This window comes from Suncus etruscus, chromosome 11 (assembly GCF_024139225.1).
Source record: "Suncus etruscus isolate mSunEtr1 chromosome 11, mSunEtr1.pri.cur, whole genome shotgun sequence".
Classification (NCBI taxonomy): Eukaryota; Metazoa; Chordata; class Mammalia; order Eulipotyphla; family Soricidae; genus Suncus; species Suncus etruscus.
In genome coordinates, this window is record NC_064858.1 from 11,979,717 (window position 1) to 11,995,796 (window position 16,080).

Here is a 16,080-nt window from a genome sequence, read left to right on the forward strand (position 1 = left end):
AAATCTATATATAAATGCATATAATCATACAGTTAATCATTGGTAACCATATATAGATAATATCTAAACTTAATTTTTATCTTGTATGTCAACATTTGAAGGATATGCCACAACAAGTTCTTCCATGGATGGATCAAGGACAACAAAATCAAATGTAGATAACAAGACCCCAGATGAATCTTCAGAACATTCAACAACAAAAGCACCAACAAAAGATTCAGAGACCACCACTTCCTCTGGTGTAGAACCCACAACATCTGGATCCTCTCAAGAGTCAAAGACAACAGCCTCAGGAACTACAGGGTCTTCCCCAGCAACACCTGCCAAAGGAGATTCAAGTACAACCAAATCAGGTAGTCCTACGAGCACCACTGGAGGATCTGGTAAGCAATCCAGCACAACAGTAGTACCTGGTAAGGATTCAGAGAATGCCACGCCCTCTGGTGTAGAACCCACAACATCTGGATCCTCTCCTCAAGAGTCAAAGACAACAGCCTCAGGAGGTGCAGTGTCTTCCCCAGCAACAGCTGCCAAAGGAGATTCAAGTACAGCCAAATCAGGTAGTCCTACGAGCACCACTGGAGGATCTGGTAAGCAATCCAGCACAACAGTAGTACCTGGTAAGGATTCAGAGAATGCCACGCCCTCTGGTGTAGAACCCACAACATCTGGATCCTCTCCTCAAGAGTCAAAGACAACAGCCTCAGGAGGTGCAGTGTCTTCCCCAGCAACAGCTGCCAAAGGAGATTCAAGTACAACCAAATCAGGTAGTCCTACGAGCACCACTGGAGGGTCTGTTAAGCAATCCAGCACAACAGTAGCACCTGGTAAAGATTCAGAGAACGCCACGCCCTCTGGTGTAGAACCCACATCTGGATCCTCTCCTCAAGAGTCAAAGACAACAGCGTCAGGAGGTGCAGGCTCTTCCCCAGCAACACCTGCCAAAGGAGATTCAAGTACAACCAAATCAGGCAGTCCTATGAGCACCGCTGGAGGATCTGGTAAGCAATCCAGCACAACAGTAGCACCTGGTAAAGATTCAGAGAATGCCACGCCCTCTGGTGTAGAACCCACAACATCTGGATCCTCTCCTCAAGAGTCAAAGACAACAGCCTCAGGAGGTGCAGGGTCTTCCCCAGCAACTGCTGCCAAAGGAGATTCAAGTACAACCAAATCAGGCAGTCCTACGAGCTCTACTGGAGGATCTGGTAAGCAATCCAGCACAACAGTAGCACCTGGTAAAGACTCCGAGAACACCACGCCTTCTGGTGTAGAACCCACATCTGGATCCTCTCCTCAAGAGTCAAAGACAACAGCGTCAGGAAGTGCAGGCTCTTCCCCAGCAACACTTGCCAAAGGAGATTCAAGTACAGCCAAATCAGGTAGTTCTACAAGCACTGCTGGAGGATCTGGTAAACAATCTAGCACAACAGTAGCACCTGGTAATGATACAGAGAATGCCACGCCCTCTGGTGTAGAACCCACAACATCTGGAACCTCTCCTCAAGAGTCAAAGACAACAGCCTCAAGAGGTGCAGGCTCTTCCCCAGCAACAGCTGCCAAAGGAGATTCAAGTACAACCAAATCAGGTAGTCCAACGAGCACTGCTGGAGGGTCTGGTAAGCAATCCAGCACAACAGTAGCACCTGGTAAAGATTCAGAGAATGCCACGCCCTCTGGTGTAGAACCCACATCTGGATCCTCTCCTCAAGAGTCAAAGACAACAGCCTCAGGAGGTGCAGGGTCTTCCCCAGCAACTGCTGCCAAAGGAGATTCAAGTACAACCAAATCAGGCAGTCCTACGAGCTCTACTGGAGGATCTGGTAAGCAATCCAGCACAACAGTAGCACCTGGTAAAGACTCCGAGAACACCACGCCTTCTGGTGTAGAACCCACATCTGGATCCTCTCCTCAAGAGTCAAAGACAACAGCATCAGGAGGTGCAGGCTCTTCCCCAGCAACAGCTGCCAAAGGAGATTCAAGTACAACCAAATCAAGTAGTTCTACAAGCACCGCTGGTGGGTCTGGAAAGCAATCCAGCACAACAGTAGCACCTGGTAAAGACTCCGAGAACACCACACCTTCTGGTGTAGAACCCACATCTGGATCCTCTCCTCAAGAATCAAAGACAACAGCGTCAGGAAGTGCAGGCTCTTCCCCAGCAACAGCTGCCATAGGAGATTCAAGTATAACTAAATCAGGCAGTCCTACAAGCACCGCTGGAGGATCTGGTAAACAATCTAGCACTACAGTAGCACCTGGCAAAGATTCAGAGAATGCCACGCCCTCTGGTGTAGAACCCACATCTGGATCCTCTCCTCATGAGTCAAAGACAACAGCGTCAGGAGGTGCAGGCTCTTCCCCAGCAACTTCTGCCAAAGGAGATTCAAGTACAGCCAAATCAGGTAGTCATACAAACAGCACTGGAGAATCTGTTAAGCAATCCAGCACAACAGTAGCACCTGGCACAGATTCAGAGAATGCCACGCCATCCGGTATAGAACCCACATCGGAATTCTCTCCTCAAGAGTCAAAGACAACAGCATCAGGAGGTGCAGGCTCTTCACCAGCAACACCCACTAAAGGAGATTCAAGTACAACCAAATCAGGTAGTCATACGAGCAGCACTGGAGGATCTGCTAAGCAATCCAGCACTACAGTAGCACCTGGTAAAGATTCAGAGAATGCCACGCCCTCTGGTGTAGAACCCACCTCAGGATCCTCTCCTCAAGAGTCAAAGACAACAGCGTCAGGAGGTACAGGCTCTTCCCCAGCAACAGCTGCCAAAGGAGATTCAAGTACAACCAAATCAGGTAGTCCTACGAGCACTGCTGGAGGGTCTGGTAAGCAATCCAGCACAACAGTAGCACCTGGTAAAGATTCAGAGAATGCCACGCCCTCTAGTGTAGAACACACATCTGGATCCTCTCCTCATGAGTCAAAGACAACAGCGTCAGGAGGTGCAGGCTCTTCCCCAGCAACATCTGCCAAAGGAGATTCAAGTACAACCAAATCAGGTAGTTCTACAAGCACCGCTGGAGGATCCGGTAAACAATCTAGCACTACAGTAGCACCTGGCAAAGATTCAGAGAATGCCACGCCCTCTGGTGTTGAACCCACATCTGGATCCTCTCCTCATGAGTCAAAGACAACAGCGTCAGGAGGTGCAGGCTCTTCCCCACCAACTTCTCCCAAAGGAGATTCAAGTACAGCCAAATCAGGTAGTCATACGAACAGCACTGGAGAATCTGTTAAGCAATCCAGCACAACAGTAGCACCTGGCACAGATTCAGAGAATGCCACGCCATCCGGTGTAGAACCCACATCTGGATCCTCTCCTCAAGAGTCAAAGACAACAGCTTCAGGAGTTGCAGCGTCTTCCCCAACAACAGCTGCCAAAGGAGATTCAAGTACAAACAAATCAGGTAGTCATACGAACAGCACTGGAGGATCTGCTAAGCAATCCAGCACTACAGTAGCACCTGGTAAAGATTCAGAGAATGCCACGCCCTCTGGTGTAGAACCCACATCGGGATCCTCTCCTCATGAGTCAAAGACAACAGCGTCAGGAGGTGCAGGCTCTTCCCCAGCAACATCTGCCATAGGAGATTCAAGTACAACCAAATCAGGTAGTTCTACAAGCACCGCTGGAGGATCCGGTAAACAATCTAGCACTACAGTAGCACCTGGCAAAGATTCAGAGAATGCCACGCCCTCTGGTGTTGAACCCACATCTGGATCCTCTCCTCATGAGTCAAAGACAACAGCGTCAGGAGGTGCAGGCTCTTCCCCAGCAACTTCTGCCAAAGGAGATTCAAGTACAGCCAAATCAGGTAGTCATACGAACAGCACTGGAGAATCTGTTAAGCAATCCAGCACAACAGTAGCACCTGGCACTGATTCAGAGAATGCCACGCCATCCGGTGTAGAACCCACATCTGGATCCTCTCCTCAAGAGTCAAAGACAACAGCATCAGGAGGTGCAGGCTCTTTACCAGCAACACCCACTAAAGGAGATTCAAGTACAACCAAATCAGGTAGTCATACGAACAGTACTGGAGGATCTGCTAAGCAATCCAGCACTACAGTAGCACCTGGTAAAGATTCAGAGAATGCCACGCCCTCTGGTGTAGAACCCACATCTGGATCCTCTCCTCAAGAGTCAAAGACAACAGCGTCAGAAGGGGCAGGCTCTTCCCCAGCAACAGCTGCCAAAGGAGATTCAAGGACAACCAAATCAGGTAGTTCTACAAGCACTGCTGGAGGATCTGGTAAACAATCTAGCACTACAGTAGCACCTGGCAAAGATTCAGAGAATGCCACGCCCTCTGGTGTAGAACCCACATCTGGATCCTCTCCTCAAGAGTCAAAGACAACAGCATCAGGAGGTGCAGGGTCTTCCCCAGCAACAGCTGCCAAAGGAGATTCAAGTACAACCAAATCAGGTAGTCCTACGAGCACTGCTGGAGGGTCTGGTAAGCAATCCAGCACAACAGTAGCACCTGGTAAAGATTCAGAGAATGCCACCCACTCTGGTGTAGAACCCACAACATCTGGATCCTCTCCTCAAGAGTCAAAGACAACAGCGTCAGGAGGTGCAGGCTCTTCCCCAGCGACAGCTGCCAAAGGAGATTCAAGTACAACCAAATCAGGTAGTCCTACGAGCACCGCTGGAGGGTCTGGTAAGCAATCCAGCACAACAGTAGCACCTGGTAAAGATTCAGAGAATGCCACGCCCTCTGGTGTAGAACCCACATCTGGATCCTCTCCTAAAGAGTCAAAGACAACAGCGTCAGGAGGTGCAGGCTCTTCCCCAGCAACACCTGCCAAAGGAGATTCAAGTACAACCAAATCAGGCAGTCCTACGAGCACCGCTGGAGGGTCTGGTAAGCAATCAAGCACAACAGTAGCGCCTGGTAAAGATTCAGAGAATGCCACCCCCTCTGGTGTAGAACCCACATCTGGATCCTCTCCTCATGAGTCAAAGACAACAGCGTCAGGAGGTGCAGGCTCTTCCCCAGCAACACCTGCCAAAGGAGATTCAAGTACAACCAAATCAGGTAGTCATACGAACAGCACTGGCGAATTTGGTAAGCAATCCAGCACTACAGTAGCACCTGGTAAAGATTCAGAGAATGCCACGCCATCCGGTGTAGAACCCACATCTGGATCCTCTCCTCAAGAGTCAAAGACAACAGCGTCAGGAGGTGCAGGCTCTTCCCCAGCAACACCTGCCAAAGGAGATTCAAGTACAACCAAATTAGGCAATCCTACGAGCACCGCTGGAGGGTCTGGTAAGCAATCCAGCACAACAGTAGCACCTGGTAAAGATTCAGAGAATGCCACCCCCTCTGGTGTAGAACCCACATCTGGATCCTCTCCTCATGAGTCAAAGACATCAGCGTCAGGAGGTGCAGGCTCTTCCCCAGCAACACCTGCCAAAGGAGATTCAAGTACAACCAAATCAGGTAGTCATACAAACAGCACTGGCGAATCTGGTAAGCAATCCAGCACTACAGTAGCACCTGGTAAAGATTCAGAGAATGCCACGCCATCCGGTGTAGAACCCACATCTGGATCCTCTCCTCAAGAGTCAAAGACAACAGCGTCAGGAGGTGCAGGCTCTTCCCCAGCAACAGCTGCCAAAGGAGATTCAAGTACAACCAAATCAGGCAGTCTTACGAGCACCGCTGGAGGGTCTGGTAAGCAATCCAGCACAACAGTAGCACCTGGTAAAGATTCAGAGAATGCCACCCCCTCTGGTGTAGAACCCACATCTGGATCCTCTCCTCATGAGTCAAAGACAACAGCGTCAGGAGGTGCAGGCTCTTCCCCAGCAACACCTGCCAAAGGAGATTCAAGTACAACCAAATCAGGCAATCCTACGAGCACCGCTGGAGGATCTGGTAAGCAATCCAGCACAACAGGAGCAGCAACTATTACATCAACTGGCACTGTGACATCTACTATAGGATCAAGAACAACACCATCAACTATTGATGAATCAGGTAAGACTAATCAACATTTATTGTCATATTGTCTTTTAGAAATAATCTTTATTCGGGCTGGTGAGATAGCATGGAGGTAAGGCATTTGCCTTTCATGCAGAAGGTCTTTGCTTTGAATCCTGGCATCTCATATGGTCCCCTAAGCCTGCCAGGAGTACCTCTGATCCCTGCCAGGTGTGACCCAAAAACAAAAATAAAATTAAAAAAGTAAGAAAGAAAGAACTTCAGTCTTATTCTCATATATAATATACAGATAAGTGGAATTTAATATTTAATTTACAACTAAGAAACTCATTGTTCAGAAAATATGAATTGTTATTGCAGTGAATTATTTTAGTTTGTTTCCTCTATCTTTTTAGCTAATTTACGTTTTAGAATTACTGTCTTTTTATTTATCACATGCATTTAATATGTCTGACGATTTACCACATGTACAATTAAAAAAAGTTTAGTTGGAGCTTCTTGTTTTGATGCCACCTCTGCTGTATACAAACATACAGAGCCTTTCAGTGCTTAGGGGTATTAAATCCCAAATTTAATTAGAAACAGAGGTATCTGTGTTAAGTTATCAACGACCAATTTAGAAAAAAAGGTTTATTATAACTTTATTATTTAGTAAAACTAAAATTTATTAAGTTAAAGTAAATCTATTTTTAGGAAACTAGTCTTGTGTAGATAATTTGTAAATAATAGTTTCTTAAAATGGCAATTTCTCTTTCAAAAGATTTCTTCCTGGCATGAATTAATAATGAATAAATTTGAGGAAGTGTCATGCTTCTTTACTTTAAAAATTGTAAATATCATGGCAGTTGAAGTATCAACATAATTTAAAAAAATTAAATTTGAGTATAATTTATAATTGAAATATATTGTATAAATTCCATTACATGATATTTTATAATTGGAGTTTTACTTTTTTTTTTAATTAGACCCAGAATACATTAACCCACCAGAGTTCATCGTAGGTAAGTCAACATAAAAATAATACGACTTTAAATGGTGCAGGGATGGTAGGTCGGGGTGGGAACATTGAAGCTACATCTGGTAGTGCTAAGCATCTTTTCTGGCTTCATGCTTGGGCATAATCCTGGGGATTATTGAACTATGTGGTGCCGGGGTTCAAAACAGGATTGGCTGCATGTAAGGAAAGCTATTTAAACCCTGTACTAGTTCTCTGACCCTTGAAATAACACTAAAAATATCTAATGGACTGTGTTATTCTTCTCAAACTATAACCTAACAAAGTAATATTAATAAATAGAGAGAAGTAAAAATGTACATATAAATATATTTGTGGTTTTAATTTTAGAACCAACAAAACAGACTGAAGTAACAGATGAGAAAATCGATTTTAAATAAGTATGAGACTTGAAAAAATGTTACAGGAACTTATATGTGGAACATGAGAGCTGAGTCTGACAGGCAAAACATGAATTTCAGATTATATTTTGGAAGCAAAGGGCTTTTACTTTTATATTCTGAACCCTCCTTACATATGATACAAAATGTGTTGAATCCCTTATATAATAGTTGATCTTTACACTTTTTGTCAATCTTTACACTTAAAGCCAGTCCAATAAATAAAATAAACAAAAACAACCTCTTTATATTTACAATACAGTAGTATCCCATTTCTTGGTAGATTAGAACACAATAGTTGAGAACTATTCAGTGACATTGCCACAGAATTAATTGATTAGAACAGAATGTGCTGTTCTTGGCATTTCCTTGCTCAGGATGGGCTTTGCAGCTCCACAGAATGACCTTAGAGTTTGAATTTAATATCAGTGCACAGGTTATTGAACTTGTGACATCTACCCTTTCCATGTCTTGGTTACTCTGGGTTTAGTTCCACAATAAACTCTGGAATCTGAAAGCTAGATTCCTGATGAGGGCCACCATACAAGCAGAACCAGCCAGTACCAATTCAGGATGGCTACATTCTAGCAGCATCAGAGTCTATGTCTGTGCACCCAGTATTGTTACCCCACCTTTCCTCTCCCAGGGGGCTTCGGCTTTCACAGGTGAATAGGATATCACCCATGCATAATGCTCTATAGCTCAGCTCTTTAAGTCTGAGGGGTTTGGGTCTTATAAACCATTATGTAGGTGGCTCCAGTGCACACATGGTCGAACTAAGCACATTCATTCGAGGAGAGCATAGAACCAAGGAGCTCCTTACTTAAACATCAGAGGCCAAATACCTCAAAGAATTAGAAGAGAAATTGCAAAGAAGAGCCAGGGGACAGGGAGTGAGAGTTTTCACTCCACTCAGTGAGATCTATTGAAAAGGAAGAGTCCAGTAGTGGCATAGCAGTTTGTATCAATTGGATATGTATGGACACTGGATATTCCTATCCTACAGTATTCTGGGTGACATTTGAGGGTCCTTGGAAAAACAAGGCCATGTGGAAACAGGTGTAGAGATGTTGCTTTTCTCTTCCTCTCCCTTTTATCTTAGGTACAGGAGAACTTGTTAAAATAACCATTGTATATGAAAGTCTTCATACAGGTAGACAGAAATCACTGCAACCAACCTCATGGCATAGTTAATTAGCTAGTTAATGCCTTCTCTTCTGGAAGGAAACAACTTTAAGGGAAGGAAGGTAATGTTTTTAGATCCATACCTGGTGAGAGGATATCTGACAGCTTCACAACTCCCACAGGCTTCCTAGGGGAAGAGGCATTTTTCTCAAAGTGATGTCTTTTGCTTTTACAGTATACTTAGATTTAACGAGTTGTTGAAGAGATCTAGATCCAGTGCTTAGCCCACAGCAGTACCTTTATAAAATGGAGTTAACCATGTGACCAGCAGAGAGGCTTCTCCTGGGGAACATGCCTCTAAAATCTTTGGGAGTTCAGGAGTGGCATTCCCATGGGAAAGAGGGAGCATTTGAAGTCTAAAATTATCTATCCTATAGAACTTCTTGATCAAAAAATGGCACTGAATCTTTTTCTGAACACACACAAATAACATTTTTGCCTTTTACTCCGTAGAGGAGACCACAGTAGCACCCAAAAGCGAAGAAGCTGTGCATGGGACAGGTGAGCCTGGGAGAAGCTTCCTTGTATCTCCATAAAATAAATAGGATGCATGGGGACTGGAAATATTCCTGTTCTTATAATTCTATGCAGAATGTGGCAAAGATGCCAAGGATTCTTATCTTATCAGAAATAATGGTATAAACATATAATCTCAAGGATCCTGACAGGGATAGACTTCAGGGGTCACCCTCAGTGGAATGATTTGAGATGCTTGAATTTCAGGCAGCACGAGGGTCACCCCTGACACAACTGATGCCCATAAAAATCTAACACAATCGAAGGAATAAGATGCAATAGCCTTCTTTGATTCCATATTTATAATAATTCTTCCTATTCTCTATAGGAGAGCTCCTATGCCCTTAATCTCTATCCTGTTTTCTGTCCTCTCAGAGACCACAACTTCTGTTGAAGAAACTGGCATGAGAGATGTAACTGAAGGAACCCCTGCTCCTGGAACCTCAACCACAAGTAAGTCAGTCAGTAACTACTGATACCGCTTCATGGCAGGACAACATATCTGGATTCAGACTATCTTCTGCAAATCTCTAGAATCAACACTTTCTTTCTTAGCAGTCACTTCTTTCACAAGAGCTGAGGAGCTTTCTAGAATTCAGTGCAAACAGACTAGCACAACAGTCTCTTCAATGATCAGGTTTTGTGTGTGTGTGTGTGTGTGTGTGTGTGTGTGTGTGTGTGTGTGTGTGTGTGTGTGTGTGTGATTTAATATGAGACATTTAACATTGGGGAGAGAAGTTGTAGAAATGAAACAGAGACAGCTGCCAGTGAGATGAATCTAGATTTCTTTCAGGAACATGATTCTAAAGTAAAATTAGGAATATATTTTCCACTAAAATTGTTTGGGTTAGATTTTTTTAGCAGATTCTCTCCAGATGACTTAGTTACAGAGATTATAAAATTTTAGTACTGGATTTATAAAATACGATTTCCAAGGCCGGAGAGATAGCACAGCAGTAAGGCATTTGCCTTGCAAGCAGCAGACCCAGGACCAATGGTGGTTCGAATCTCCGCATCCCATATGGTTCCCGTGCCTGCCAGGAGCGATTTCTGAGCACAGAGCCAGGAGTGACCCCTGAGCACTGCCGGGTGAGGCCCAAAAACCAAAAAAAAAAAAATGTAATTTCCCTATTGATTCATTATATATTCAATATTTCATCACCCACATGAACTCGTTTAAACTTGTGAATAGCTTAAGCATGCACACAGAGGAAAAACTAGCATAAAGTTTATTCTAATAAAGGAAATAACAGACTAATTCTCATTTCCTCTCAGGAACCGTGGTAGAAGAAAAAGATCAAGAAACTGAAAATAAAACAGGTTGGTATGGAAAAATCAACCATCTTTGTTACGTACTCAACTAGCATTCATATAATCCTTTCTATTGCATTATCTGATTCTGTATAGCAGGCACTAAGCAAAAGCATCAACACCAATACCATCATTGCCTTCTATGACTCTTAGTGGGAGAAGTAGTATGGATCTCTAAGTCATCATTACATTTAATGCTAAGCCTAATAGCCTGTATAACAACTGTCTCAGAGTTGTCATGACACTAGTGTGCTATCTTCTGCTAATTAGTTTGTAGTGCTGATTGAAACTATCAGAGGGGAGAAGACTGAATTTTATACTGACTTGGTGGAGTGGGGATTCCTGCCCCTAAGTCTAGGAAATGATAGACATAAAAGTTTATTAGCAAGTAACAAATACTGGTAATGCCATGAGATTCAAAGATGATGTTATTATTATTATTATACTAAATGAGAATACATTAAGGATATTACTTTAACTTGTAAATCATAGAAGTAATTTTGAGAAATTAGTTTGGTAACAATTCAAAAATTATGAAATTTTATTTTATCACTCCTCTTGTAGATATATTTTCAATGAACTCTTGAAATACTGTTTAGAACAAATTTTATTTGTTTAGAATAAATTTTATTCTGTAATAAACATACATAAATATAAACAGACAGATATTCCAAACATAATTTCTACTGCTTGCTTATGCTGATTTGTTAAACATTCAAAACTAAGAATTATCTCAGTATCCCTCACTAAAGACAAAACTTTTATCCCCAAAATTTTATCTTAAATTAGTTTCCTTTCTGTTGTCATGTATCTGTTAGTTTTTGAATTTCTTGCTGAAGCATATATAAATTTTAAGTTCTCCAAAATTCTCTTGCTACTAGTCCAGGCATTATTTGGTAGGTAGAAAGAATTAATTAGTTTTAGCAGTCTAAAAATAGAACTTGATAAGTAGATTGGTTGACCAAAACAAGTTTTGTTTTTTATTTATTTATTTATTTATTATTTATTTATTTATTATGTACATGACTAATTTAAAGTACTTAGTATGCCTGTAAATAGAGCAAGTCTAAAGTAGTTCAAGAAGACAATGGGAGAATGAAAGTTCTTAATAAAATAAAGTGGAATCATTCATATATAGATATCCTCTTGCTGAATTGCCACTTCGGAGTCATTGCATATTATGATAAAGATTTTTTTTTAATTGTCTTCCAAGACAAGTTTTAAGAATCTTACTTGGATTTTCTTTTCTCATTTTGTTTCTCATTTGTATTTCACTATAATTAGAGATCCAGAGTAAATATTCTGTAATGGCAGAATTTCACATTCTATGAGAGGCAGAAGAGGAATATATTTTGGACTGTGTCTATTTTTATGAATAGCAATGTAGTCTGTTATTTTCAGGTAGAAAATAACAAATCAAGTAGCTATTCACTCTGGCACTATTTTTTATAACTTTAGAGACTAATAGAAGGCTTCTTGCTTTACAGAATGCCCCGTATCACTCCCACCAACTCCAGGTAAGGTTGATTTTAGGACTGGAACAATAGTTTAGAAGGTAAGGAGGTTGGCCTTGCATGTGCCTCACCTGGATTTGATCCTTAGCACCCCAAGCCCTGCCAGGAGTAAACCTAGCTTTAAGCCCTTATCTCCAGTTGTGGCCCAAACTCACAAACTAGACTGCTTTCATTTTAAATTTACTTTGCACAAATCATTTTTGTATGAATCAAATTTCATCAGTCATACGAAAAGGGTCAATAAACATGGAAATATTATAGAACAATTGAAGTAGGTAATTTGGCCTTCATTGACAAAATACATCATAAAGTCAAACAACTAATGCATCTGTTATTAAATATGGATACAATGTTTTTTAGATTTAAGAAACATTTTTATTGTTATGAATATGTCAGGTTTAGAAAACTATTTTTAGAAGAGTTTAAGTCTATTTTTAAATGTTTATTTTATTTTAATTTAATTTATTAAAACCATTGAATAATTTACAAATTGATCCCAAAATTAATGGATAGATTAATTTTTTAATTTACAAAATAATTTACAAATTTAATCATTTAAAGTCCTTCATAGTTGGGTTTCTATTAATAAAGTGTTTCATTTATCTTATAAGATACCTTCAAAATGTCATTTAGCATTATTTTTGCACTAGACAAATCCATGATAACTGAATTGAGACTTTCCAGAGGAAAACAATTTTAGATAACCTTGAATTCTTCCTGTCATATTCTTTAATAGTTTGGTATGCTTTTCAGATAGTAGCTAAAGTTACTCTCTGCTTCCAAATCATTCTCTGTCCCTAGGATTTAGTGAGATATGGTTGATTTATAAAGAAATGTACATAACTTATATACCTATAATAATTTTATTGTAAAACATGAAATATATAGTAATATAAATTACATGTATTACGTAGGGGCATTCTTGGATATTTCATTATAGAATCTCAATTTTGTAACAATCAATAGACAAGTCCACAGTATGTAATTTTTGGACTTGAAATAGACTGAGAAGCCAGAATGGTGTCACATTGTGATAGATCTAGGAAGCAAAAATAATAGAATAAGGTAATTTTTATAAGATTATAGGGAAATATCAAAAAAATCTTCATGAAATCGATGCAATTAAAAGTTGGAAAATTCTTTTTATGTATATACAATTTTTGGATCAGAGGAGATCCTAGGAAATGTCAGTTTTACTGACTTTTAATGACATAATACTAGATCCAAGTTATTAATGTCCTTCAATATTATTGTGGCAAGAAGTGGAAAGGGAGTGAATAAAGGATGGATGAAGAGTTAACAATTTGCAGTGGATCGGAAGCTACGTTATAAGAGTATAGGAATAAAAATGATTCATAAGTTAACTATGATTCCAAGTTAACTTTGAAATCTCGTTTGGTATTTGACAAAAGAAGATTAGTTTATCTAAGAAAGAAGCTGGTTTTCGAAATGTAATGATTCAGTTTTGTGCAGAGTTTTAGGGTTCTTACAGATCTACTGAAATGTATTTTTATGGTAGAAAGGGCCCCAAGGCTTCTAGTTTTCAGGAGACCTCTCGTCCTCTTCTGGAAGACAGAGAAATATCTGCTTGACAGGAAGGACAGTGAGGAAAAGGAGGATAGAATAGAAACACCAATGAGTGGTGTGAGGAAGAGCTGGTAATTCAAAAGAGATTGCAGAACGTTCGGTCTGAAGGATAAGGAGCATTTAACTCTGACAAGTCATCTATTGCAGGCAACTTAAAAAAAAATTAGTCTCTGGTATTGTTATGTAAGAAGTTGCCAGGTGGAGGCACACTAATGTAAACTTTTATGTATAACAGCAGGTCATTAGATTTATTGACCACTAAATGGAGAAAAAAATTACACTTATTTTTGAATTTTGAGAATAGGATATATAAATGAAATAAGATATATAAATAAAAGAAGATATATTAATGAAAGCCTACTAGAGACAGTTTGCTACAAGTAGATGGATGTAATTAATCCATCTTAAAGTACAGTTTGGTCCTTCCAAATACCGTGACCCTTAAATCCTAGAGCCAATTACAAATGTAAACACTCAGTGTTTTTCTAAGAATAACTGGTTATGTTTTGCCCAATGTAATTAACATTGGTCATTTGATCTTAACAGTTTGTCATGGTCCACTGGGAGAAGAAAAACATGTAAGTATGCTGTTTTTGTCTACTATACTTTAATTTTTCTGTCATTCCTATCATTGACTATTGGTTTGTTCCTGTAGCCTGGAGACGTATGGACTTCCAATTGCCACAGATGTACTTGTACTGACGCAAATTCTGTTGACTGTAAACCACAAGAATGTCCTTCTCCACCAACATGCAAAACTGGAGAGAAGCTTATAAAATTCAGATCTAATGATACCTGCTGTGAAATCGGCCATTGTGGTGCGTAATTGTAACACACTATTTGAATTGAAAAGTTTACTCTCCCAGGTATCTGAAAAATAATTATTGAGTGAATAATACCACCAGTACTTAAATTTTTAAAACTTAGTATCTTTGGGATAGATAACACACTAAGTAGTTATTAATAAGGATATTATGGGAAGAAACAATATTATTGGTTGATAAATTACTGCTTCATAAATATTTTAAATAACTATCATATTTATTTGAAAAATTCCTTTTTTTTTTAGAACCAAAGACATGTTTGTTTAACAATACTGATTATGAGGTAAGGTCATTTATAATTTTAAATCTTTTAAATAATATAATCAAAATAAAATTCCCATTTTTCTATTTTATGTTAGATAGATTTAAAACATCATAGGTAATGAACATTCTATTCTAGAATAGACTGAATCCCAGCTCAGTTTATTCTTCCTTTACTTGATTGGTCTCTTTATCTCTCTCTTTCTTTTTTCTTTTCTCTCCCCTTCTTTCTCTTTTTCTCTTTCTCCCTCCTCTCCTCTCTTTCCCTCTCTCTCTTCTTCGCTCTCCTCTCTCTCTTCCTCATCTCTCCCTCTTTCTTCCTCTCCCCTCAATTTCTCCTCTCTTCCTATAATAGAGAATATTTGAGTGAAATCTGTTCATATTTTCCTATATTCACTTAAAAATAAAAGATGACTATACCTCACAATGGCTTCATTAAAGGTTATTGATCACTACCTAGCAATGAATCATCCACATACAATTCTCAATGGATATTATTCAATGGGGCATCCAGTTTCAGTGCTCAGAGGATATTATTAGTAGTAGATATGCTTCAGAGCTTTCAAATTAATATAAAGTATATTATATTCACAAAAACGAAATAACCAACTTTGAAAAATCAAATACCTCTAGAAATGACCATAAACACAGAGCCAGGAATAATAATTGAGCACAGCCAGTGTTACACCCCCAAATAAAAAAATAACAAACAACTCCAAAATTTATGTTTATAAATCACACGAGATAATTTTACTGCCAATTAATAACCTGAAATATATTTCAAATAATAAAGTTCCAATTTCTCAGAAACCTTATGGTTCTATCTTTCAGTCTTTCAAGTTATGTTTGAATTTTTGGAAATAAACCAATCTCAGGCAATATAAAAAGCTTTAAAGTATAGTCACACACTTCTAATTTGCAAAGAAGTCATTATTTTATTCTCCTCTTCACTTCTGAGCAGCTTGGAGCTTCCTTCAATGACCCAACCAACCCTTGCATGTCCTACTCCTGCCAAGACACAGGTTTTATTGCAGTGGTTCAAGACTGCCCCAAGCAGACCTGGTGTGCAGAGGTAAGCAACATTTATTTTTGGAGAACGAATGTTATACACATGTACAACTATCTTTCTTCATTTGAAAATGTTTGCTAAGAGACATAAAATTTCATATATGTTCCATTCCAGAGATGTCCATCTCTAATTGCCAAGTCCAATTTACATAGTGAAGGTTTATTTGAAGTTTTGCAAAACTTAATCTATTGCCATTCTCAAATTAATTTATTATAGAAAATATGTATCTATTTTTATTTTATGTATTAAATTTTTATTTGTTTTGGAAACATGGTTATAGTATTGTAGATGTTTTATGTTTGTTTGGCTGTCTTGTTCCTATATTTTTTAGGTTTTGGGTTACATCTGGCAATGCTTAGGAGTTATTCTAGGCTTAATGCTCCGAGAACCCTATGCATTTCTGGTGATTGAAGCAGAATTGGTCATATGCAAGGCCACGATATTGG

The 16,080-nt window shown here is 39.7% G+C and overlaps 1 protein-coding gene and 1 long non-coding RNA gene across 2 annotated transcripts in view; both read left to right on the forward strand.

Annotated features, from left to right (window-relative positions):
- MUC6 (mucin 6, oligomeric mucus/gel-forming) overlaps positions 1-983 on the forward strand; it is a 33,289-nt gene extending 32,306 nt beyond the window's left edge. Inside the window, exons 26-27 of the mRNA XM_049782874.1 lie at positions 102-859; positions 891-983. Of these exons, the coding sequence (XP_049638831.1) occupies positions 102-859; positions 891-983 (851 nt within the window). The remainder of the gene's footprint in view (positions 1-101; positions 860-890) is intronic.
- An 8,464-nt stretch (positions 984-9,447) lies between these two features.
- On the forward strand, positions 9,448-14,205 carry LOC126022867 (uncharacterized). The gene is made up of 4 exons (XR_007500278.1): positions 9,448-9,521; positions 11,867-11,896; positions 14,027-14,058; positions 14,136-14,205. It is a non-coding gene; the product is annotated as an uncharacterized LOC126022867 (long non-coding RNA).
- Positions 14,206-16,080: the final 1,875 nt, after the last annotated feature.